Genomic DNA, 26,478 nt, shown 5'->3' with positions numbered 1-26,478 from the left:
ATCCAGACCTGGCAATCACTCAAATTCCAGACTTTTTTCATACTGTTCCAAAGTGGGAACTCTGTATTCCCCAGGGCTGCTGGACGATTAATTTTCTATAACAGCAGAGCTGACATTGATGTAGGCCACAAATGAAATCATTATTTTTAGGAAGCAAGAGGAAGACCTACCTGAGGTGTGAGATTTTTTAGAACGAGCCAGTTGGTTCTCCCTGAGCTGCTTTCACCCCAGCCAGAACCTGTCAATGAAATTATAAGAGTTGTGTGTTTTTATGTGAATATTCAAATCATTTGAAAAACCCATCTCAGTACTGATGTATGCTTTATCTACACTTCCACCACCAAGCATCAAGTGCGTGTTTTACTGACCTGGAGTGTATCTGGTTTCAGAATTGCCCCAGGGACCGAGTCTCAGTGCGCCATTGCCCCATGAGGAGGGCTGTTTCTGGCCGGTGAGGCCGGGCGGGGGACGGGACGGAGCAGAGACACCTTTAGATGACAGAGGAACCTTCCACAACTCGTGAGCTAAAGAAGAGTTAGACACTGAACCAGGAGACCATTTAGAGTCATTGTTTCTGGCTGCATGAGGAAACAAAAAGACAAAAAAGGAACAATCATGACATTATCTAAATCAGGGTTTCTGCATGTTTCATCATGTCAAAATTTAGGACTTGAGACCCTTTTAAGAACAAAGAATGAAATTTAAGACCCACATCACGACATCAAAAACACACGCACACATACGTTGTTAGCAACTGGCCTCAACCCAGCCCTAAATTAAAACTGTTTCAGTTTGAATAGCAAAGATTACAACGTTATATAAAGCAAAGACAAATTGTGGCTAGCGGAAAACGTGTTGCCGCAGCCACTTTGACACCTACAAGCTGAGCAGAGAAGGAGCCACTAGGTGGAGCAATACCACCATTCATTTAATCCAAGAGAATCAGCAAATAAAAATATATCCATTCTGATGACAAACACTAGTGACACCTAGAACCTTGGTATTAAACCAGCACCTTGCTATAGATTAAGGACAATAAGCAACTTTATTAAACTCAGAGGTAGACAAATGTTCATATGTAAGGTTTTTTCTACACCCAACCAAACCATTGGTTTGTGATTACTTATCACAAGCGCCCATTGCAACCATACCGTGGCAGCTGAATGATAAATACAACCATGCAGAGAAACATGAATGGCGTACCCGAAGTGCTTTGTGCTGTACTGCTGAGGGAACTACTGTGGTTGGAGGCACGAATGGATGTCCAGGCACTGTTGGAAGGCAGCGTGGTGTTTAGAGATGAGGATGGCCCTGTTAAACATAAAAATATATATACATACATAAACAAGTCTGTTGGGAATTGCGCAGAAATTTAGACTCTCATACAAGTCAAGTCTGAAGCAGAACTAATGAGGGGAGGAGTTTTCGAGGTGGAGAGAAACAAAATATGAAATGTAAAAAAAAAGCAATTTTGTAATCACGTTTAAGCTCACCATTGTTCCTGTCCCTGAGGTGATCAACATCCCGCACTGTGTTAATAGAGAGGTTGTTAATCACACTGCCGGGAGTGACGAACGGGTCAGTCTCAGGGTCGATGTTCGGGTAACCTTTCCATGGCTCACCGGGACGAAACTCTGAAATACACATTTTCAGTGGATTTGTTATGGCTATGGACCTTTCGAAAAACTTTTGCGTTTATCCAACCACAGTGTACCCATGAATTGGCCAGTAATCATAAAATCTGAAGTAACTAGAAAATAATTGCATGGACATAAAACTTTTGATTCTCTCTCTCTCTCTTAAAAAAAATAAAATAAAAATAAGATGGCATCCAAACCTGGTGGCCAGTTGACAGAAGATGAATGAGGCGATTTGGCACGAGTGGGCCAGCCATCCCCTACCGAGCCAGGGGGGCTGATGGGAGAATTACTGGAGTTTATAAAGTCATACGGACCAAAGGGTGGGTCTTCAATCCTCAGAGAGGACATAGCACCTGTAGAATACAACATCAAAACAAATTATTTTATTGGACATCTGCACATACAGTTAGTCTGTCTTTTGTTTGTCAGTGTCAAACCTGTGGGGAAAGGACAATGTAGGCCAGCTCATTCATATGCAACATGGGGAATAATAAAAAACAAATCTGACTCACCAGGTTTGCTGGGGTTTTGATCGAGTGGCGAGTTCATGGAAACATCCATGGCGGTCCACTTCTTGAGACGGGACTGTGGCTCTTTGAACCCAACACTACCAATATCAGGATTGTTTACATTCATGTTTGCAGCCATTCCTGTGCAGGGGACAGACAACGAGATGCTCAGGGCTTGTGTGGCGTGTGGAATGTACTTAAGATCACAGAAACACAGGGAAGAAGAAAACAGGCTGCTGGTGTGCTCAGGGTCACCCACCTAAAGGGAAGTTGGAGAAAGAGTTGAGTGTGTGTTGTTCTTTGTGCAGGTCGGGTGTGTTCAGGCTGATGAAGTTGTCCATGTAGGGTTTGGGCTGGTGCAGTGATGCAGGCTGGGGAGGGGAGGGTTGCTTCAGCAGGGGAGGATCGACATGACGTGGAGGGGGGACCATGGCACCTGCAGGAAAACCACGGACCTGTGGGGGGGGAAAAGTAAATAGATTAGACTTTATAATGCTAAATAAGAAAAGAAATGAACAATGCTTTTCTGAAACAAACAAATTTTAAAATACTCAGCAAAATCTGCCATGGCTGTTTTTTCTTGTTTTTGTATGAATTTATCATAAAAATTGAAGAACAAAAGGATATAAAACACTACATTTATGCAATAATGGCACAGTTTAAACATTTTAAAAACAACATTTGCTCTACACGCAGTGTTGTGCTTTGGTTAACAGTAATATATATATATATATATAAAAAAAAAAAAGTTGTAACAAGTAAGAATCCCAGTGCACTCACTATGTGCATTTGTGTATTGTATGTATATATACATTGTTTTATATTAATGTGTTGTCTATATTTTTGCACATTTCTTTTTCTTTGCTGCTGTAACAGAAATTTCCCCACTGTGGGACGAATATCTTGTGTCCAATAAACCCTTTTTTTTTTAAATATATATTTTCGGTCTCCCTTGAATGGGGAAACTAGTCTTTAAATCTTTGAGGTGGTATACGGAAAACTGTCATGTTACTTGGCTACTATAAAGCTACAATGCACAGGAGCTGAGGGAGAAATCTGAGGCAGTTTGTAACTATGATAGCCAGTGTGGAATAACAGTTGCTCACCTGCTGTTCTTGGGTTTGGCGGCTGTTGCCAGTCATGACTCTCTGATTCTGAGCTTTCTGCTGAATAAGGAGACGCTACAACATGTAGAAAAGAGGTGGTGAGAGCATTGAAGCAAACTCTACAGAGGTATATTAACCGCACTGTACGTTCTGTTTTCTTACGGCTTCTCCAGCACACCGCTTATGTGACAAGTTACTCAGCAATGTCATTTCTATTTATTAAGCTTTAATAGTCAAAAACAAAATATCCAGACATCTGTCTTTACACAAGGTGGTTGGTTTTACCTGCAGCTGATTTATTTGATTGAGCTGAGAGAGCTGGTTGAGCTGGGAAAGCTGATTGAGCATAGCCATCTGCTGTGGACCAAAAATAGTATTCAGACCTGCATTGTTGGGTGGATATTTCAACAATGATGGCGGGACCTTGAAAGGGGCAAAAGAAAAGCAAATACAGAGAACAAGCTATTGTTAATAATCCTCTTACCCAATCCATGAAAGTTTAGTTTAGTCTCTATCAGTAATCTAATGATGTAAAAAAAAAAAGTGCAACACTATTTAGAAACACAAGGATTAAAGTTGTAGACGTTGATGTAGTTACCTGAGAGGGGAGCAGTGGAGGAGGCACTTGGTTGCGTAAATTGGACTGAGTCGAGTTCAGAGGTTGTGCTGGAGGCTGCTGGGTGTTTCGGCCTTGTGCTGCTGAGTTTCCACCACCGTACATGTTAACATTCTGCAAAAAAACACACGCACAAAACCACCTTAACACACCAAATGAAAACATCTTTAAAAAGCAGTGAACTCTCTCTCACACCAGCCGACAGTCAGAACTCCTACGCTTCGGCCTGAGCGCAGGCGACCACTCACCTGCCTGCCTGCAGCAGGGTTAGGAGGAGGAAAGCTTTGCGCATTTTGTTGCTCTTCCACTACAGTGTTATCGTAGGGCAGCGAGAGCTGAGGGCAAGCACAGGGAAAAGCACAGAAGAAAAGGGGAGGAAAAAATGCAAGAGAGGAAAAGCAGTAAAACAGGAGAGAAGGCGGAGAGGAAAGAGTTAGTGCAAAGCTGGAGTGCCGATATATAGCAGTTAATTATAAAAAAAAAAAATTGTAGTGTGTTTAAAAAAAGTAATAATCTGAATTTTAACCAACACATTCTCAATTTTTTTTCCTACTTATACCCCCCCCATTTCCCTTTCAAGTAATATGTATAAAATGTTGCAATAAGTAATCATTATTCGAAATTCTCAACAGATGATTAAGTGCAAATAAAAGCTAAGTGCAAATCATGACCTCCTACAGCAGAGGGGGCTACAAAGGACACTAAGCTTGCAGGAGAAGCAGATGGGGGAAAAAAAAAAAACAAAAAACAAAAAACAGCTGTTTTGACATTAAAAGCTTACTGACCTTCTCCATGTACGAATTGCGATCGATAGGCGGTGGATCTTTGTGAATTGAGTGGCGTGAGGCTGATTGCATGTTAACACTGTGTTTATCCACATCCATCCTCTTATCCATCATTCCTGTAGAAAAAAAAAATCAACTGCTTTAACGAGGTGGCTACTGTTAAAAGGATAGACCGTGCCTTCCGTCCCAATAGGGGGACGACGACTGTGCCTTCCGCCCAATGGGGGGGGGGGAGGAGGAGACGACTGTGCTTTCTAATAAGCCTTTAAATAAGTGACTGTGCCTTCTAATAGTAAATGGGGCAAACCTCCACTTTTTTTTTTAATATTAAAAAAAAATAATACCTGCACACAACCACATACCTGCAGTCATGTCCATCTTATTGCTCTTCAAAGAATCTTCTGAATCCCTCTAGAAACACAAACAATGAAGTAGTGAATTTCTACCTTTAGATCAAGTTTTTTTTTTTTTCTTTCTTCAAAATGGTGAAAAGCCTTAAATTATAAAGTTTCTGTTAAAGCTATTCTTTACCTATTCAACACCACTACAAATTCTTTTGAAATTCTCAGTAAAACAAAAGGCCTTCTAAAACCTGGGAACTTCTTTGTATACAAGCAAAACACCAAATTAGCCAACACCACTGCTAACACATCGGTGACGCTCGACACGATTGTTCAAAACATTGTCTTCATTCCTCATGCTAGACGTCACTTTCCGGCGTCCATTGTGTCGGAACGCGCTGGACAAAACAAACTGCACGTGTGAAGCAGAAAAGCAGCCAGCACTGCTCGAATGTTCAGGGTACGGTCTGTGAAAATGGCTTTAGGAGTTTTTCGTTTAAAGAGGAAAGAAGGGAAAAAAAAAAAGCCAATGCTTACAGTGAAATTCATGCTGTTGAACTGCTTCATCATCTGGTTCATCCATGGATCATCAGGTTTTCCAGGGCCTTTCATCTAGTAAGGAAAACCAAATATGAAAATAAATAAACTTTAAAGAAACTAATATATACACATATATAGATTGGCTGGGTCACTTTTATGAAGGTAAAAAATGGAGATGAATGGAGATGAAATGGAGAAACAATATTCAACATAGTGACAACGATATTTTCTCCATGTCCACCACAAGCTAATAAACCCTAGTGTCTGGGACACACTCCTAAGTGGCTACCTTAGGAGGGACTTTCTTCGGGTAGGACCAGTTTCCCGACTGATTCACTTCCTGTTGCGTGTTGTTGTTCCACATGCCGATCTCCACCTCCTCCTCCTCCTCCCAGTTAGATGGAGCCATTTCACCATCCCAGCTGCTCTGCACAGGCTTCGGTCCTGGAGCATGGCAGAGGGAACAGAACGATGATGGGGTGAGAAACATACCGGGCGAAAATCTGAATTTAGTTGCAATCCCATGAAATTAAAGAATACTTAAAAATAACTATTTATGCCATGCCCTGTTTGAATAATTAATTCTGATTGGCTGGAAAATGCACAGGTAGGTCTCGAGTTCGATCCAATGGCTCGTATATAAAATACCTATCCTCATCCAGTAGTAATGACAAGTTACCATGGTATATGCGAGATAATTCACAACTAGGTCCGTAATACATAATTCTAATAGAAACCACTTGGTTGTTTGCCTCTATGTATTTCATAAAAATCGTATAAGGCACACTTAGTAAAGGATCATGACTTATAATAAATGTTTGTTAAAATCAAATAACTCGAAATCAAAGTTTTATTCTCAGCCTTACCGGATTTGTGCTGTGATTGGGAGCTCCACCCATTTCCTGCGTTCTCTCTTCTCGGATTTTCCCAGCTCGACCCAGAATCCATCGGCTTTCCCCATGCAGATGTGCCAGTATCCACTGCAGGCTCCGTCCATGATGAGGACTCGCCCTTCGGAGCCACGTTGTACGGCTCTCCCCATCCTGCACGCATACACGCGATACGTCATGAATTCTCGACCCCTGGTTCTTGGGTATAGTAAACTATCTAGTGAACTATGAAAATTTACATCGGGGATGAATCTATCTAACCATGAAGGGAAAAAAAAATTCTGAAAAGAACTGAACTCTGTCTGATGCAGCCCATTTAAAAGTGCATTTCTGGGAGAAATTCCCTTTTACATCATATTTTGGCTACAGTATGTGCAAAACGTGCAAGTTGTGGAGTTGAAAAGATAATCGCAACGCTTTTATGATGCGCATTATCACTGCTACTGCAATGGCGGTTAGGGTGTATTCCGAATGAGATGCAGCATGAATAGAAGGGTCATGTGATCGCGTCTCTCTACTAAGAGATTAATAAACATCAACTCTGATTCGTCTTTGTTTACATGCACATCTCCAAATAATCGGAATATTACATCCGAGAATAATAGACAACTCCGTATGTTTTGATGAATGAAGCAGTTTCGTGTACAACACTGTCCTCCAGCGCCAACCTACATATCACCCTCCCTAATATAAACACACTTATGTAAGCCATGTTTACTCAACACTGCTGATTGGATCAGTTTGCATCTGACCACCGTGGAGTTTCTGCACTTTCACCGTTCAGCGCATGTCCTGCATTCCTCAGACGGAAATAGCTCGGTTCAGTGTGCCCCGCTCTCATGTTGCTAGCATATGACTGTAACTTTAGCCTGCTTCTCACCAAGTATAGCTAAGCTCATCCAAGAGAAGAATCGTGTTGACCTTTCGAAGCAGAAGTTGCAGCTGCAGTACAAATCTGCATTGCACGCACATGCACGCCCCTCCGCTTGATTGGGCAGCTGAAGTTTGCTCATTTGACTTGAGAGGCAATGGGATGAAGAATAAAAACACAGGGATTTAAAAAAGGTATACCTGTCTCACTCAGCAGGCTGCCCTTACTTAATTTATCCACTGAAAATGGAGCACAAGCAAAGAAAAACATTGTTTTAATACTAATTTATTACAGCTAAAACCCGGTGCTATGGTCTCTCCTTATCCAATACTCGTCAGTGATTAAAATTTCGCTCCTTAAAATCAGCTTCAGAGAGAAATATGTTCGTCTGACTCGCTATATACACACTCAGACATTGCTCCTCATTTATTCCAAATGCCAAACTAAACAACAAATGCTTCCCTACCGACTTTTCAGAAATGGCACAGCTGGACAACTATGAAAGCATAACATCTGGCTCCTTTTCACATGTTTAACACAGCATTCATATACTCTCTCTCTCACTCTCTCCTAAGTCAAAATCTAAATGCACAGCCTCTTTAAAACAGTGAGAAACAGAGTGCTCATACCATCTCATAAAACAGAAGAAAGCTCCTGCAATTTCACTGAATCTGTAGTTCTGTGTGGTCTCTTCCTACGCACGTGTACTACAATTTTGTACGGTTTGATTACAATAAGTAGGCATGAGCAAAACAAGGACCTAAACATGACATTATGGCTTTGGTAGCAAGCAATTACTGAAAAAGAATGAAGGGGGAGGGAAAGGACGGAAAGTGCAAGTAGGCAGGAGGACAGTGTGCAGAGAATTCCTAAGGCATGACTGCAGAGCAGTAAATAAATACAGACTGTGAGTCACTGCCAGAGCACACGGTAGAGGGGATTGAGAGAGGGGAGGGGGAGGAGAGAGAAAAGGGCACCATACCTGAACTGCAGCTCTTCTCTTTTTGCCCCATGGAGCTTGGGGCTGGTGGAGGCGGTTGCTGCTGCGGAATGTCCTGCTCTGCGGAGTTATTCTTGTTCCACATGTTCACATTGCCATAGTTGTACTTGCTCGGATCTCCCCACGCGGAGGTGCCGTCATCGATCTCCATCCGTCGCCGGACGTATTCAGGAGACGGCTCTTCCCATCCTGTAGGCTCCTCTTCTTTAAGAGCAGCAGGTATAGGACCTCCCAGCCATCCAGTCGGCTTGTTTTTCGCTCCAGTTTGAGAGCCATTTCCTGCCCTGAAGGTTCCCACATTGGCATCCTGGCCTTTTCCCCACTCTGACTGGTTGTTGGATTTTGTAGCTTCACCCCAGGCTGGGTTGGAGTGACTTTGTTTGATTGGCTCCCCCCAGCCTTGGTTCTGATTGTTAGTCTTCACGGGATCGCCCCATCCAGCTGATTGACCACCTTCATCAGGAGTGTTAGCACTTCCGCTTCCTCCCCAGGTGTTGTTTGTGTTACAACGCCCCGTCTCGTTCCACCCTGAAGCGGAGCGATCATTATCGCTATCCCAACCTCCAGATACAGTCTTTGGCGGCTCCCCCCAGTGGTTTCCCCGTGACCCTTCCGCTCCCCATCCATCTCCAGAAGAAGCACCCCAACCCTGTTTTGTCTTTTGTCCATTGTTCCAGGAAGATTTGTCATCCTTGCAGTTACCCCAAGATGAATTACCTTTATTCATTGCAGCTGAGGAGTCTTCCCAGCCGTTTTGCGCTTTAGTCTCCCCCCAGCCAGAGGTGGGCTTCTGCTCGCCCCAACCAGATGCACCAGCGTTATTAGTGTTGGTGCTGGGTGCGTCTCCCCATCCGCTCTGGGAGCTTGATGTCCGAGGGGAAGCAGTACCCCATCCTTGTGACCCATTTCCAGCCTTCTTCTCCGAGCTGGATACATCCCAGGCAGTGTTTTGCCGAACTGGAGTCTGTCCCCATCCTTGGTTGGATAGCACCCTCGGGTCCATGTCGGTTCTAGAGAGAGCTGCTTGTATCAGGTTTTGCTGGTTGCCCCTTCTACGGTTGGCACTATGCTGTCCATCCTTCTCACTGCAAGTTCCCGAGCTTTCGGCGCTTCCTTCGCTGCCTGTGGATTTGTTCCATGTGCTGCCTTGGGATGACTGACCACCGCTTCCAATACCAAGAGCATCATCTTCCAAGGACTTCCACCCATTTGTTCCCTTCCTGCTCCCGCTTGTGCCATCACTGGAATGCTGATTGTTGCTGGGCAAGGCGCCCCACTCCCCACTTGAGACTTTAGTGCCAGTGTTTGAAGACGTTGAGGAGGACGACGACGAGGAGGAGGTGCTACCCCAGGGACAAGAGGCTCCAGCAGCACCCATGCTGTTACCTGCTCCCCAAGCTAGATTTTGAGAGGTGTTGGACTGAGAGTCCCAGCCTCCTCCGCAACTGGCCATCCCGTTATTATTTTTGAAAGAAGAAGCGCTCGCAGAAGGTCCATTAGCTCCGGACTGCATTAGAGTTGAGTTCACAGTGTCGCCCACAGCTTGGCCTTTTGGGACAGAACGTTTGTCTCCAGAGTAAGTAGTGCTGGGCGGAGCACCCCATGCCGTACCGTAGGACCCACTGCTCATCCCATCACTGTTGCCATGCTGAGAAATGGAAGTGCCATTCGAGACAGGAGTTTGGAGCTGAGGGGAGCCCCCTGTGCTCACAGGCCAGGATCGCTCATTCATCTGAAGTGAACCTGTAGAGTTTGGTAAACTAGAGGTCATAGGGTTAGTAGTGTTATTTGGTCCGTTAAATTCAGTGTTAAGGTTTTGAGGCTGCCCACTTAGAACGTTGCTTGTACCATTTACTTCAGATTCGACCACCTTTTCCTGCAGGCTTCCCCAGGACATCTTAGAGTTAACACTCTGCATGTTGGGCACTTGACCTACGGTGCTTCGTTGAGTGTTGGTGCCCCCACTTCCGTTGCCCAAAGGCCCATGGGAGTTGGGGCCAGCATTCTGCAGAACGGGCCAGGCACCATGGTTGGCATTTGGGTTCAAAGTGCTTGGATTTACACCTCCATTGCTTGCAGGACCTTGGGTAGCCCATGCATTCAGTTTTACATGACCACCATCTGCCAGCTTGTCACTGGAGCTCTCTCCAGAACCTTGAAATGTGCTTAGCACTGAGCCCCAAGGACCGTTAACACTCCTGTTAGCCACATTATTGCTGCCATTTGCAACCAGTAAATGAGAACCTTGTTTGCTGCCTTGCCTATTGCCATTGCTGTCGCCACCAGTGATGCCAGGCGCCATCATACATAGGTTTTTCTCTGACCCGGAACTGGAAACAGAGTCAGCATCCATACATTCTGAGGCCAGCTCTGGGTCGCTGCCAGCGATGGAAGGCCAGGCCCCCTTATCACAGCTGTCTACAATCACTTTGCCCCAGTTACTGTTTGAATCACTGCAAGGTGAGCCAGAGCTCCAGGGTGAATTTTCATACTGAGGATCCAGACCGGCATGATCCAAACCTGCAAACACAAGAATCCAGTTAAAACAGTTACAACACTACCACAATGTGCTCACAAAAATCCAACCCTCAGAACACTCTCACCTAAAATAAAATAATTGGTATTAATAATAGTATTGTTCTGTATCATTCCAAAAAAGCTGCTAGAAAATTACTTTGTTAATTTTCTCCCAAATTAGCCACTGAAAATCATCTCATTATTTAGATCTCTCCCTTTCGTCCCTCTCAGCAAGTCTCCTAACATACGCCCAAGTTGAGTCCGAGATGTTCAGTGACCCAGGCACTGTACTACTTCACTGTACGTACTAAACTGGCAGACGTTATGCGCTACAGGAAGCGTCTGGATCCAGCTTGGCTGAATGAGAAGCACAGCACCCACCATTTTGTTAAAGCAGCATGATGCTGCAGCTTGACAGAGGATCAGACAGTCAAAGTCAAAATAAAGCACAGCCAGAGGACAAATCGTGTTTTAAATGGTGTATGGATATATTTAAAAAAATTAATTAAACAAATTAAAAACCTATGACAAAGGTGACAACATTCATGAACACGCAAGTTCGAGCCGAAATGTGGAATGTTAAGCATTCCTCTCTGTTTTTCCTGCAAAGCTATTCATGCTAGTCTGTGCTTGCTATTCCAGAAATGGCTGCCAAATCTCACAGAAGAGCTGCACTTGCCAAGTCTTTGGTTGTTCTCATTGAGTGGGTTAGCAACGGACACAGCAAAATAAAAATAAAGAAACCAGTAGACATTTAGAAAAAGATACAAACTAAAAATACACCAGAATGTGACATTACATCTAGCACTTTTATTTTTTAATTATACTTTATGTAACAAACAGGTCAGAGTTTCAACTCTCCTTTCCCCTTCAGTAAGGTGACTTTTTCCCCTTAGTGTGTGTGAATCTTACACACGTTCGGTCTGAACACTGTTTTAGCTGCAAAAGCAAAGGTGTTTTAAATGACACCGAACAAAAAGGTAAAAAATGTAATGTCACTTCTGAAAACGTATACTATTTGAAATAAAGTACAGGGGAACAAAATTTTTACATATTATATAGTGACATTCTAATGCTCACTGGGACGTTACACTGTGCTTATGTTTAAAAACATGTACATCAAACATCAATCAGCACAGCTACATACCCACTCACAACAAAAGAACACAATTAGAAACCAACATAAACAAGAGAATGTAGGGGGAAAAAAGTAAGAAAAAAAAAGGTCACCTGTTTGGTTAGGAGAGTGGCTGACCGAGTCCCGAATGGGAGCCATGCCTTAGAAACAACAAAAATACCAATATTTAATTCCATAATAATAATAATAAAGGTGAATGTATACAGGGCCACAAAGAGAATGGTGTTGAGCACATAATGAATTATTAAATGTAATTAAATATATAAAAAGACACGCAAGGCGAGAGAAAATCATATGTAATTAAGACAAGCATTTCGGATCAACCGAACCGTTTGTCTCGTCACTGGTCTGAGAGACGCATAGAAGCACCATTATACCCTCAATGATGAAAGCGTAAGCTGAATATAACTGTATAAAGTGTGAAAGCTGGCATGAATCCGTTACATACGACAGCTAAAAAAATAAGTGATTGTGATAATTGTGAGCGTGAGAAGCGATCAAAGCTGATACCTGAGAGGTGAGCTTTGGTGCAGTGTACTTCAGGCCCCTCGGCGTTTTGCTTCCCTTGGTGAATGGACGTGAGCTGCACTTGAGTTCCCAGGATGGCGGCAAGGGCCGCGGCACGGCGCTAGACTTTCAGCAGTTGCTTACGGCTGAGATGTGGCGGGCGCTGGAGGTTTCTGGGCCAGTTGGCATCGCTGATGGCGCAGGATCCGACAGAGGTGGCGCTGTTTGAGATCGGCAGAATCAGGCTGGCAGGAATTGGACTCCGTTTGTTCTGGCACTACGTTGCAAAAGAAAAAAAAAACAACAAACATGATTCATTCTGGCCCATTCGGTGTTCTGATTAAAACGTCTGCTACTGTTAATGCTATTTAAGAAGTGGCATCAAGGTGACGTTTGAGTGCCGCGTGTGCACCAAACACGTGGACATGCTGCAGAAACAACAAATCCTCAAAGTATTAAGCAATCCTGAGAAGTCAGCCATTTAAATCTCTGCATTTTAGGGCTCTTGTGCTGCGATTTCAATTCGTATTTTAGTTTGGCTGTGTAAATTACAAAAGTAGAAATTGTACAAAGAGATTCCGACCCCTGCTGGCAAAGCCGATAGGTGTACGGGGGGAAAAACCTCAGTGAAAACTTGAGCCATATATTGCATTGATATGAAACACCAAATCTTTTATTCATTTATTTTTTGATTTCTGAAGAATTTAATTGGCCTGTGCTTCGTGACAATTCGTATCTAGTGCAATTAAGGCTTGGGTTTCTATTTCAGCAACAAGAAGGGAAGCGCATGAAGAAACATCTTTAGCCCTCGTAACATCAAGCTTGTCTGGATCAATTCCAAAATCTAACTAGTTTATCTGCTGGTTATAGTGAAACTCCATATAACAAACTTTCAAACATTCATGAATGAGATATCATGCTACCGAGATATACCAATGCCTTCACCACAGTGTTGCAAAACAAAGGATGAGGCATCAAAAATAAAACACTGGATTATAGAGAAAAGTCAGAACATGAGAAGTGTTTGATGTGTACTTCAAAATTTATTCCAGAATCTAATTTCAAAGATGCACATTGTTTGCAGAAGCCATGCTTCGGCTCAGTGTCCAACATTTTAGGGCGTTGCCTCAAACTGTAGAATTCCTACCTGATTAAAAGGAAAAAATAGCACTAGGGAGCACAATTCATTTACAGGAACCTTACGTGAAGAATATTTTTTATTTTTAACAGAAGGTGAAATGTGAGTTGCTTTGCATATTGGAATTTATTTAGTCACCCTGTAGAAAACACGCCGCTCTCAGTCACCACAAACTCTAACCGAGCATTGGGGCAGGGGTCGTTGTTTTCTCTTTCAACACTACAACCAGGTCCTGCCTGTAAACCTCTTGAAACACCACAAGCCTTTTTTACAACCATTTGAGACGTCAGAAGCAGATGCAACACGCACTGCTTTCGCTGACAGCTAGTTCACTTGACGGTGGACCCTCAAATAATAACACATTGTTCAACCTTCTGCAACAAAAAAACAAACTTTCTTCACCCGATCGATTTTAAATCTCAGAGCAGTCTTAATGTTCTTATTTCACCTTGTGGGTGGTCAGAGTTGTAGAGAAATCATTTGTAAAAACTGTAGATTTATATTTACATCTCAGCCCCCAAAACGATCCCTGTAATCATTTATCATCAACTCCCAGTGTCAGTTTATTAAAAACAGCTGTTCTGTACCAGAAATACAAAATATGATTGTATATATGATTGTAAATATGACTGATGTCCAACATTTATCTGTTAATCAATTAAGTTAGCCATGCAGGTCTTTTTTTTTTATATCATCTTACTTCAAAGCAAAACATGCATGAGGCCCTACAGGGGAGATTTCTATTTAAACAGGAGCCATGATGGGATGAAGAGTCGTGCTGCTAAAAGTATGGCGCAGAACAGATAACGCTGTTTGTAAATTTGACGCACAGAGGTTTATTTATTATTCTTTGTGCACTGCTCTACCATAATTCAGTTTATTAATTATTATTTGCAAAAAGGAATGTTTTACTCAGTATTGCTTGAATCTACAGAGCAAACAGAGACAAGGTCAAGAGATAAAGCTCTGAATCACCAGACTTTCCATTAACCTCTGGTGCAAAATAATAATGACACTGAACACGGAACACTGCAGAGGCAACGTGTTTGTCCGTTCCCCCTATAAGACATCTTTTACCATGTATGGTTGAGCCGAACGTCGATCGTGAGCCGACAAGCTCCGTAGATCGTAACATCAATCAAGGCAGAAAACTTTGCTTCGCGAACAGCAAAAAAGTAAAATGCGCTGGACAATCTTTGCCCGTGTAACACCTGACCCGACCCACATCACCCTGGGACAGAACATCTTTGTGATGCATCTTATCTTCCCTGTTTGGTGCTGCCAAAGAGATAAAACCTTAAAGCAAATCCCGAGCAAATCATTAAGGAATTTGATTTAAGAAAATTAAACGATGATGTTTATCGGAGCAACTTCACTACAGTACTTAAGTGCGTTTGTTGCTGTTCTCCATGATGCACATGAAGTTTATATCCTTTAATTTCCTATAATTACACTTCACCAAAACGTCAAACCCCCTTTTACCCCAAAACCCTTCCTTCTTACCCTTAATTTGCAGAAGGATCACCCTGCCATGACATGACTGTGTCTGCCCCTTTAATTTCCTTACAAACGTAAAAATATAAACACGAAAAGGTCCTGCTGCTGCGTTATTTTTAGTGCTGAGAAATGAGCGGTACGATCGCGAAGGAAACGCTTCAGATAATCTTACAGGATCGGTGTGGCAAAATACACCACCACAGACAAATAGCTAACACATTACAAGATGAGGTGAGGACTGTTTCCATTTAACACATTCTACTTAAACTCACTAAACAGGCAAAGGTTTGTGGACACTCCGCTAACATCCCACTCCACATTTACTGTTCGAATAAATCTTCACACTCCATAATCTAGTGGAACATCTTCGCAGAAGATTGGATTTTACTCTGTCAGTGTTCCAGCTCAAGCCGAAGGTGTTCAATAAGGTGGAAATCAGAGCTCTATCGCAGGAGATCTTGCGCTTCAAACCATGTGAAACAGATCTTTATAGAGCTGGCTCTGGAACAGGTTTGGGTCACCTAGTTGAAGTGAAAGTTTCATGCTACACATACAGAGACGTCCAGTGTGCCTCCAACGTTTGGGGAAGAACCACTTATCACTTTCACTAGAATATAAAGGCAGACATTACTAAATCACCCACATGGAGCTCCCTGACTATCAAACTACATGAGACCTGCCTAGTTTTTGTTTAAGCAACAAGAGATTGTCGCCATATAAATCCTTAACAGCTCTCGGCAAGAAGGCCTATGTCCTTCCGAAGGCATGTGTCCTGGTTTCATTTTTGTGTCATTACTTAAGCATTTTCCAGCATGATACACTTCACTCTTATACAAACCCCTTTTTCATTTTTAACTATCAGTCCTTGCAAAACTTTGCCTTATCCAGACCGGATTTTATTTACATGGGGTCCTGAAAACCTCAATTTTTACCAGTGCAGGTTAAGGCACTTTTATTTTCATCCAAATCCGACATGGTGTTGTTTCACCCCATCCACCCTATCTCCGAGAAGACTACAGGTGTCTTGTGAAACTTTTTGGTCACACATGGTTAATGCTTGCGATTTTCAATAGAGACGCTGCCTCGTGTTCATGGCGGGGGTGGGGGGGCTTTAAAGTATTGTCAGTAAAACACGTGCTTCCCCTATTATTTATAACCTTTTAATCTTTTGGAAAACACTTAGTGAAAAACATTTAACATTATGCTGAACCATATACTTGAGCTGGTGATGCAGCATTTCAGGCGGAGGAACAAAAAGTAATACTACACACTACAAAACACGATCCTTGCAGTGAATTTATTTCTGCACAGATGCGAGTTTTATCACTGAGGAACAAAAAAAAATAGGTTTACTACACACCCCCCACTGACAAATCCATACCAAAATGCTATTCAATTGAACCACAGCCCTGGACCCAACGCCAGTGTATCAAACCTGACCACTGCTCGATTCTTCAGGTTTGAATAGGTGCTGAAACAGCCCACAGAAAAATGACAAGAAACCAGTAGATCAGGCTTGAGATGATTGGTGACATGACGATGGCTGCTAAAGTGAGAAAATGTGGTGTCTGCAGCTTTAAAAGTGTCAAACATGAACAGTGTGGTATCACACAGAATGATTCTGTAACCCTATAAAGAACCTGAAGCAGGCTGAAACAGGATAAATTTCACAATGAAACAAACACGAATTAACACACGTTACGGAACATGAGCTAGCGTCTGAACCTTGGGATGACCTAAATACGTTTATAACCTCTCCTAGTGAGGAAGCATCAGGTGTTCGGCATGACTGCAAAATTCTTTTAGCAGAGTCTCTTCCGCTTTTCACTTGACGGCGTGTAGCGACGGCTTTTTATTTTACTGTTCAACATTCTTTAAATACGAGCCATAGAAATGGTCTAAAACAGCCATGTGACTAGATATCTTATCAGCTGCACTTGGACTGTGCCGACTGTGAATGAAAAACGAAAAATAATCTGTTTGTCCAAAGCACCAGGATGGCAGAGATGACGGCTCTGTACTTAATCTATTCGTTCATTAATCAAATGATTACATAGAACATTTCGACTAAGAGCAATAAACATTTAACATTGAAATAAAATAATGCACACTATAAAGAAAAAAAGGTTCAGCCTTCCGTCTCGTAAACAGTCTCATCCTTAATCGTCTTCCTCAGATAAGGCAACCACAAACACACACACAAAAAGAAAATCATCATGCTATTCTTCATCAAAGCATGCAGACATTTCATCTCAACTGTCATTATATTCTGTTTAACACCACACCCCTTTCTGGTCATCTGACCGCTCGAAGACACCCAAAAGCACTGGGGGACAGTACTGTTCTGGCGTCAGAGGCACTGTTCAGACCTGGCATTAACATGCGGCTCAGGTAATCGGGTCGGAATTGAGCAGCGGAAATGGACAGGTGTTCAAACCCGGCCTTTTCAAGTGTCTGAAATTACGTCTAAAACGAACGCTTGCGGTTAGAGAGGGTGGGCAAATCTCACAAAGGCACTTAAAAACCAGCCTGGATATTACTGTTCCACTGAAACTGGTTTCACTAAATCGTGAAAATGAGGTGTAGGTCAGGCACATTCTCTGTGCTTTACTCATCAATGGCATGCATGGGAAGAAGCGTTTAACCAGAATACAGGAACACTATTATGTGGAAAAACTGAGTTACAGTCTTTGGTGCGGCCAAGGAGCAGATTTTAAGTCCTATGTTTTCTTTTATTCTTACTTACCTCCCTATTATGTTTACTTTAACACAAAAAAACCACAAAGGAAAAAAAAAACACAATTTGCTTCTTACTTTCGTTTTCATGCCTCCCTTTTCTTACAGTTGCTGCTTGCTCAAACTCCTCGCCGCCGTGCTCCCGTGTCATCACAGTGGCGTTCCACAGACAATCTGTCTGATTTTGATACTATTAAGTTTAAAAAAGTTTTTTTTTATTCATTATTCATAATTTAAATGAAGTTTTGGACTAATTACTGTTCCTGAAAAACCAGGAACGGGGATGGAAACTGAGCACAAAGCTATAAGCAACAGCTACCTTCTTATTAAACACTTTAGCACTAGCAGGACCTGCTTTCTTAAGAATCTTTTCTTAAAACGCTTCCCCTAACGACCTTTACGTCATTCAATGTGGCAACATAACTACCTACCACACACACACACACACACACACACACACACACACACACACACACACACACACACCACTTTGCATGTTCAAATTCACTTTACCACCTAAATAACTTGTGTTACTAAACTACATCACATTTAACCTCGTCAAATACTTTTCCAGGTACCAAAACGGGGGACAGGGTAGCACACTGCAGCTTTCTCTAACCCAATAGGCGATCCTGCCCGACTCACACCCACACACAGCCCTAATGAACTGATCAAAGGGCACAAGGCTGGTGTCGCCGCAGCAGTGAGAGCTTCACCATCAAGTTGAAACGAGTGGTACGGCTTCAGCACCGCCGTGTCGTTAAGTAGACCAGACAAAATTTCACAGTCTGTAGTAGCTTACAAACGGTCTGGGCATAGTGCCAAATATTGCTGCATATTTCCAACAGAAAAGCAGATTTCGATCGCACCTATTTGCTGTGTGCTTTTTGTCTTTTTCGAGCCACACTCCGGCTGTGGTACGAACACAGGGATGGATGACCCTTTCGGAAAATGAGAAAATTATTGAGATCTGGGAAGTGAGCACACAAAAACAACATCTCCCCGTCTTACACACACACACACACACACACACACACACACACACACACACACACACACACAGCCCAATAAAGATTTTGCAGCACTCTGAAATCATGTAACACAAAAACTTACGCTAGCAGCCTCTGAAGCATCTTTGAATAGGAGGCACGGATTGGGAAAAAAAAAACAAGAAACGTGCATGTGCATGTGCACGCAAACATGAATTAGTGGAAAACTAACCTGTTTCTTCTGTCAATGTCTTTGGTGACAGCAGCATCCAATTCGCTAAAGAAAAGACAGTAAAATAATTAAAACAAAGTCAAACACACTATTTATTGCATTTAAATCTAAACAAATGATAAAAACCCTTGTTCTAGTGTGCAGTCCCAAATAACGCCCAGTGGTGGCTGCACAAGGTGTGAAATAGCGGCTTTAGCACCCTTCGGAGTGCACTACAAAACGGACAGGGAGCCACTTGGGTGTCGGCCAAAAGCGCCATTAATAGCCAGTCACTTTTCCCCTGTCCTCGTTGCAAGCCTACACAACAGCGTGTGCATGTTTAACAGCTAATGTGACATGTAAACAGCGCACACAGTACAAAAATGATTTACTATAGGTCAATGCCAAGGGAAGAGATCTAACATACCATACTGTGCTACCAGAAGGGACATTTCAGATATCAATAAAGACTATTTATTTAAAATAAATAAAGCAATGATGTTTATTTTGGGTTGTGAGCAGTACACTAACATTTTTTGTGTTTCCTTAGTGTTCCTTGTGTTTCCAAATTAACCCAACAACCACAAACTCTACAGAATTATAAATGTGGACATGTTTTGGCATGTAACTGAAGGTTTGGCAACATTTACTACAAAACGGTAGATACACACATGTCTGAAATAACACGTTCTCAAAGGACTCTATCTCCCGCAAGAAGAAAGGTGTAGCACTTTCCGGTCAGACGTTCCAGGACGCAAACTCTTACAATGTGTGCATATATACAGTACTACAGAGTTCATTCACATTGAACTCTGAGTCTCTCAGAGAATGCGATTTACCCTGGAATCACCCCAAACACAGTGGTGTCCACCTGAATCCCAAGCCAAGTTATAATATTTACTGATCTCGTACATAACAGACCATTTCTTGTTTCTGCCGTCGTGACTCTGCCATGATCTGTGTTAATCACTGCACTTTTCAAAACTACAACAGTACCTCCTTTTGGGACGCGACAGTCAGGGTGCATTTTTTACGCTGGCTTTTCCATCGTACACAAGGCACCAAAGTGTATATGGGATAAACAATGTGAACAGGTACGAACCACCTTCAAACACGTCTGGAAATCTCATCCCAAGAACTGTGAGAGGACGAGATCTTGTGGTTTTGTGCTATATTTAGAAATAACTATGCATTTCATAATTTCCATTCATTTGTCACACTGATCTGTGTATTGACCAATACTGTGGAACAAGGATATTTTTAGCCTTGGTTATCATGCCTTATAAATTTGAACAGTGTGGCAACCACACACCTTATCAACCCATGTCAGCTAAAGAGAGAGAGAGAAAAAAAAAATATATATCCGATTATTATATTATATAATTAATATATATATATATATATATATATATATATATATATATATATATATATATATATATATTTTATTTTTCCTCCCCCCTCCCCTTTATTAAGGGTGTAGCAGTACATATTCGTTCAGATTTTTTTTGTTAACTGCGTGTACCGTTACATCCTTAATGTATACAGATTTTAACTTTTTTAAAGGTAACAAATTTTACACGAAAAATAATCTGTAAAAACTCAAATACAAACATTTACATATATGCAAATGAATGTTTATTAGTAAGTCCATACTCAACATACAGCATGAAGACAATATATTCTTGTAAATGTATAAAAGCAATTAACAATTTGTGTGTTTTTATATATCTTAGAAAAGAAAGGACTTCGTGAATAAATGTGTGTTGCGTTTAAGGTTTTAATTTTGCCTCCTACACAAATACATCTTAATAAAAATGATCAAACAGAAGCGTGCACTGTATTGATCATACATTATAAATAAGCTAAAAGTGTGAGGTGGCGACAAACTTGCTGTCCGACACTTAATACGTTCCTGAGGGAAACTCGGAGAGTAACTATGTTCCACACGTAAAAAGGGCCGAAGAATTTCGGCACGAATACGTGCACCGTTACACCGCTAATGTACAAACATACACGATTTTCGGTACAGGTTTAGTTTGGTTTCGTCTGTGTGGAACGTAGTTAAAATCTGAGTTCCCTCAGGGACAAATTAAGTGCAACCTAAGCGCAGCAAAAATGATCTGAATCGTGACTTAAAAACCGAGGTAAGTACCGAACCGTGAATTGTGTACCATTACTCCAGCACACCTCCCCCCACCGCGCCGCGTCCCAAACCGCCCCCACCCCCCCACCGCGGAGTGCGCAGCGCCTGCTGTAGAGCCCTGCACGAGCTCGGATTATTATGTTATTGGAGCGCAGCCAAAAGCATTTCGGTAACAGGCAGGCGGACGCCTCGCGCCCTACGGAGTGTTTCACTCCGCCCTGTGTAGTGCACTTCACACTGCTAGCAACACAACAGCGCTCCTGCACCCATTACAATGTTTAATTCCACCACATACCATTTATCAAATAAAATAAATAAAAATAAACGCTGTAGACCAAAATAATCGTCCGTGTCCAATCAGCTCGATTTTCTTCCTCCTGACACAAACACTGCATATTTACCTCAGACCTAAACACACCCGCTTGTGTTTTTTTTTTTTACTTTTAATATCCAGTGCACTATTATAACATTTTAAAAAAGAAATAGCACCAAAGTAAACATCTTAATCAGTCCAAGTTCAACCAATAGGTCAAACAAAACGCGGCGTCGCGACCCAGCTAATGCTAACTAAATCCCTCCATTATATAACCGAATAAATCAGACAAACTCATCATTCACACCAACACCACATATATTCAAATCATATAAAGATTAATCCAGTTTATCATAATCGTACGTATATTGTAACATGTATATTTTTAATTTTTTAACAAAAATCCAAAGCAGAGGTCGAACACATCCGAGCCCCTGAGACGGTCTGAAGAAAAAATCCGTTTAAGAAATAAAGGAAAAGGGCTGTTTAGGAATTCAGACTGGCTTAATAAAATAAATAAAATAAACATGGCCAAATTTAAATACACCAGTATTACTATTATATATTAATTGATCGAATAGGAGGTAAAGCGGGAGGGATGCTAATGCTAACCAAACGGCAGCTTTTATGTTGCGCGTGCTAAAGAGAGGAAAAAAAGGGAAAAAAAAGGTTCGGGTTTATTTTATGGCTCTGTTGTTGCTTTAAAAAAAATCGAGTAAACATTTAGAGCGAAGGAGGATTTTTAGCTCCAATGTGTTTTATAACAACAGAACTATAAAACAGAACAGAATTAGAAAAAGCCGGCTATGGAAAAATACATGTATATAAATATAAATAGCCGCTTTGATATAGGAGGACGCTCGTGCGCATTTTGCACGGCAACCGCACACACAAACATAAACCCGGAAAGTATAAATGCAAAAGCCCAAGACTCACCTCGTAAAAGTGTTTAAAGTGCAGTAGAGAGCAAATGAAAGCAGGTGATAAGGCGAAATATATATTTATACATAAACGTAACGCTTTTGCAGAATCTAGGAGGCGAATCGTTCGTCCGGCTCAGCCGCCATTTCCTTCACTCGCGTTGCTTCTGTCTGTCACTACCCGAGCACCGTCCTCCCCCCTCCTCTCCTTTCCCCAGCTGCGATGCGCATGCGCGGCATACCACGCATGCGCGACAGCGCACATGCCTGAAAAGAGTGCGCACGCGCAGATAAATAAATAGATGGATGGATGGATGGATGGATGGATGGATGGATGGATGGATAGATAGATAGATAGATAGATAGATAGATAGATAGATAGATAGATAGATAGATAGATAGATAGATAGATAGATAGATATTTTAGACTAAATAGATAGATAGATAGATAGATAGATAGATAGATATTTTAGACTAGATAGATAGATAGATAGATAGATAGATAGATAGATAGATAGATAGATAGAGAGATAGAAATATTGCTAAGCTAAGAAACATGTTGTCTATATCTGATGCAGAGAAGCTCGTCCATGCATCCATGACCTTCAGACGATAGTAATGCATTACTAGAGGTTTGTCCTGCATCATTAATAAACAAGCTACAGTTCGTTCAAAATGCAGCAGCCAGAATTTTCACAAGGTCGAGAAAATATGACCATATAACCCCAATCTCCTCATCCCTACACTGGCTACCTGTTAAGTACAGAATTGACTACAAATTACTGCGACTTACTTTCAAAACACTAAATGGTTTGGCTTCCAATTAGCTGTCCAGTCTTCTAACACGCTACAATCTGTCACGATCTCAAAACTCTGGACTTTTAGTAGTTCCTAGAATAGAAAAGTCCACTAAAGGCAGTAGAACATTCTCACATTTAGCTCCTAAAATTTGGAAAAGTCTTTCTGACAGTGTTCATGGTTCAGACACACTCTCCCAGTTTAAGTTCAGATTAAAAATGTATCTTTTTAGCGAGTCCTACACATAACACCCATCACATATGATAACCTTGTGCTCCAGTACATCCGATCATATGCACATTATCAACTTGTGCTTGTTAATAATATGAACAGCAGCTACGCTAATTCCTCTCCACTGCTTCTCTTTCTCTACCCATCCCTAGGCATCATGAGGTTGCACCAGTCCCATTCACGTCCCACCTCATGAAGATTGTGGACCGTTAAAGAAGTAGATGCCGACCCCATAAACATCCCGAACCATCTAGAGACGTACCAGCATCATTTGGAGTTTGGACATTGGACCCCCTTGAGTGTTTAAAGGCTCTCGCATGAAGAAGCTGGTGTTGGATCTATGATGATGTCAAATGTTGAGCTATTTTATGAGTTGCTCAGTAGCTCCTGGTTCCATAATCTCAAATGAATGTATAAGACTGAAAGGACACTACTCATAATCTTACACAGTCCAGTGCTCATGTTAGTTTTTTCTCTCCAGTGTTCCATATTGTTTAAAGACTATATGTTGATGTCACCCAAATGAGGATGGGTTCCCCTTTTAAATCTGGTTCCTCTGAAGGTTTCTACTTCATAACATCTAAGGGAGTTTTTCCTTGCCACTGTCACCATGGCTGCTCATCAGAGATAAATACACATCGTTCACGTTAACTCTTAAATTCTGTAAAGCTGCTTTGAGACAATGTCTGTTGTGAAAAGCACTATAGAAATAAACTTGACTTGACTTGACTTGACTTGACGAGATAGATAGATAGATAGATAGATAGATAGATAGATAGATAGATAGATAGATAGATAGATAGATAGATAGATAGATAGATAGATAGCACAGTATATATAATTATATCAAATTCTTTCGTCACATATCCCAGTGTTGTTAGAAAGCTGGGTTCAGAGCACAGGGTCGGCCATGATACAGTGCAAATAGTAGAAATTGTGCAAGCTGACCAGTGACCATACATGTCGAGCAAATTACAACACTACACCTCAGGTTGCCTTTTTTGCACTGTTATGGTCACTTACAATAGTACTATTTCTGTGTTTATCCTCACATTTGCACCTTATATAGTATTATTGTAATATATACTGCATATATTTGTATATTTATATTAGTTTTATTTATATATATTCTCATTTACACTTCATTGTACTCAGCACAATGAGAATAAAGTTGGATCTAATCTAATCTAAACCAAAGAAATATAAAAGCTCTGGCAGTGAAAAATTTGTTAAAGTTGTTGAACAAGTACAACAAATAAAAATATAAAGGCTCTGGGCAGAGTAAAAGATGAGCACAGGCAAGCTATTGTGGTCGTGGTACTAAGATTTCACTGAGTCACTGAATGATAGGATTAAGTACACCAATAAACAAATAAATAAATAAATAGCTATCATCATAAGTAAGTAAATGTTTGTTTGGATTACAAGGCAAAAAAAAGATGAATCTGATTCCATGCATATAAGTTGTTTGGCATCACTTTATAAGTGACTGAATATATTCAGTAAATGTAGGAACATTTATTTCAGTAAAATTTATATTCAACTTTCTATTCTGGTGGATCTGGAGCTCATGACAGGGAACATTAGACTGGTGAAAGGAATACTGGGAGGTGAAAGGAAAGCCATGGAGATACAAAGAGAATAAACAGACAGGGTGAAACGACCTAGGATGACCTGGAAATGTGTGTCAGAAATGCTCACTTACATTTTGTTTAATGAATATACGTTTATTTTAAAAATACATTTGATCAATTTCTATTTTATTCAATAAAAATGTAAAAAAAATTATATTATTTTCTATATCTTGCTATTAAAAAATACTTCAGGTTTAAAGCATTACACAGACAGTCAGGATGCACACAAAATATCAATTCAACTGAATTGAAGTCATTTCAAGAATGAAGATACACAGACATCCAAAACACATTGAGACAGAAATCCTTTCATACTGTTGCTACAAAAATAATAATAAAAAAAAACTTATCCACAAGTCTGATTTTACTTTAAATCGACTCAGTGATTTGATGTTTTGTGTCTTTAATTTTAAGCTATAAATTCGACACGGCTAAAAAGGAGTTATTCAAGGCTTATAAATCTCGATCAGTGTCATTCTTCAGTGTTAAATGCTGATCCGACTCTGAACTTTTACTTTTTGGGTCGCACTGACTATTAAAGGCATTATAAAATGCTGGACTGCCAAATGAAATGCAGGGCTATTGGCGCTTCAGCTGGCACGTGCTCCCACTCAAGCACACAAACACGCAAGATTATTACGCGTTATCATTTTATTGCCTTAAACCCAGGTAAAGGTTACTGGGACTGAAAATCTGTTTATTCGACTCTCATGTACATAATAAAGGTGATCCAATATAACAACAAAAAAGAAAACTAAAGACCTTTAAAAGCTGCCATACGTATTTAAAAAAAATAATCAAGAAACATTCAGTGCTTGTAAAAACTGTGGAAACAGAGTCTTACAGTTTTTAAAACACAGGCAGTCAAAACCACGCAGGAACTGGACAGTGAACGAGTTCAAGAAAGCTCATTGGACAAATGCGTCCAAATTTGTCTCTAACAGAAGAACTTCTTTAAGACATGGCACAGGAGAGAAGATGTTAGCCGACTGCTTTACCCTCAGAGTCAAACAAAAAGTGGAAGCTTCATGGTTTGGGGTTGTATTGGAGCAGGGAATGTTGGAGACTTATTCCCGGTAAAAGAAACCAACATGGCTACCATTCCATACTTCAACATTATGCAATTCCACCTGGACTGCGGCTCACTGGAACCGACTTAACTATACAACAAGACATTGAGTCGACGAGTACGTCCAAGCTCTGTAAGCATTATTTAGAGAACAGGAATGACCTGCCCAATCACCGCACCTACACCCTATTATACTGCTCTGGGATGAACTGGACCACAGGGTCAGAAAGAAATCTCCAACAAGTGAAAAACAACGTTGGAAACTTTTACAAGAGGCAAAGTATTTCAGCTGAAAGTTTGAAAAACAAACTGTCCAGATGCCAAGAGTGTCTAAAA

General features: G+C 41.3%; 1 protein-coding gene across 3 annotated transcripts in view; it reads right to left on the bottom strand.

Annotated features, from left to right (window-relative positions):
- LOC124396612 (trinucleotide repeat-containing gene 6A protein-like) overlaps positions 1 to 22,608 on the bottom strand; it is a 29,041-nt gene extending 6,433 nt beyond the window's left edge. Inside the window, exons 1-21 of one of the 3 annotated variants that reach the window (XM_046865763.1) lie at positions 22,427 to 22,608; positions 19,053 to 19,097; positions 12,464 to 12,737; positions 12,046 to 12,093; positions 8,281 to 10,818; positions 6,404 to 6,580; positions 5,827 to 5,981; positions 5,535 to 5,609; positions 5,019 to 5,067; positions 4,657 to 4,772; positions 4,120 to 4,206; positions 3,854 to 3,985; positions 3,541 to 3,678; positions 3,256 to 3,330; positions 2,409 to 2,604; positions 2,153 to 2,290; positions 1,838 to 1,993; positions 1,494 to 1,634; positions 1,204 to 1,311; positions 369 to 578; positions 171 to 238 (exon numbers count right to left, since the gene is read on the bottom strand). In XM_046865763.1, coding sequence (XP_046721719.1) covers positions 171 to 238; positions 369 to 578; positions 1,204 to 1,311; positions 1,494 to 1,634; positions 1,838 to 1,993; positions 2,153 to 2,290; positions 2,409 to 2,604; positions 3,256 to 3,330; positions 3,541 to 3,678; positions 3,854 to 3,985; positions 4,120 to 4,206; positions 4,657 to 4,772; positions 5,019 to 5,067; positions 5,535 to 5,609; positions 5,827 to 5,981; positions 6,404 to 6,580; positions 8,281 to 10,818; positions 12,046 to 12,091 — 4,605 coding nt within the window. In that variant the 5' untranslated portion in view covers positions 12,092 to 12,093; positions 12,464 to 12,737; positions 19,053 to 19,097; positions 22,427 to 22,608. The remainder of the gene's footprint in view (positions 1 to 170; positions 239 to 368; positions 579 to 1,203; positions 1,312 to 1,493; positions 1,635 to 1,837; positions 1,994 to 2,152; positions 2,291 to 2,408; positions 2,605 to 3,255; positions 3,331 to 3,540; positions 3,679 to 3,853; positions 3,986 to 4,119; positions 4,207 to 4,656; positions 4,773 to 5,018; positions 5,068 to 5,534; positions 5,610 to 5,826; positions 5,982 to 6,403; positions 6,581 to 8,280; positions 10,819 to 12,045; positions 12,094 to 12,463; positions 12,738 to 19,052; positions 19,098 to 22,426) is intronic. The other 2 variants (XM_046865765.1, XM_046865764.1) reach the window with 2 other exon arrangements.
- Between the last annotated feature and the right edge of the window lie 3,870 nt (positions 22,609 to 26,478).

This window comes from Silurus meridionalis, chromosome 14 (genome assembly GCF_014805685.1).
Source record: "Silurus meridionalis isolate SWU-2019-XX chromosome 14, ASM1480568v1, whole genome shotgun sequence".
NCBI classification, from domain to species: domain Eukaryota; kingdom Metazoa; phylum Chordata; class Actinopteri; order Siluriformes; family Siluridae; genus Silurus; species Silurus meridionalis.
This window is presented reverse-complemented; position numbering and strand designations above follow the sequence as displayed.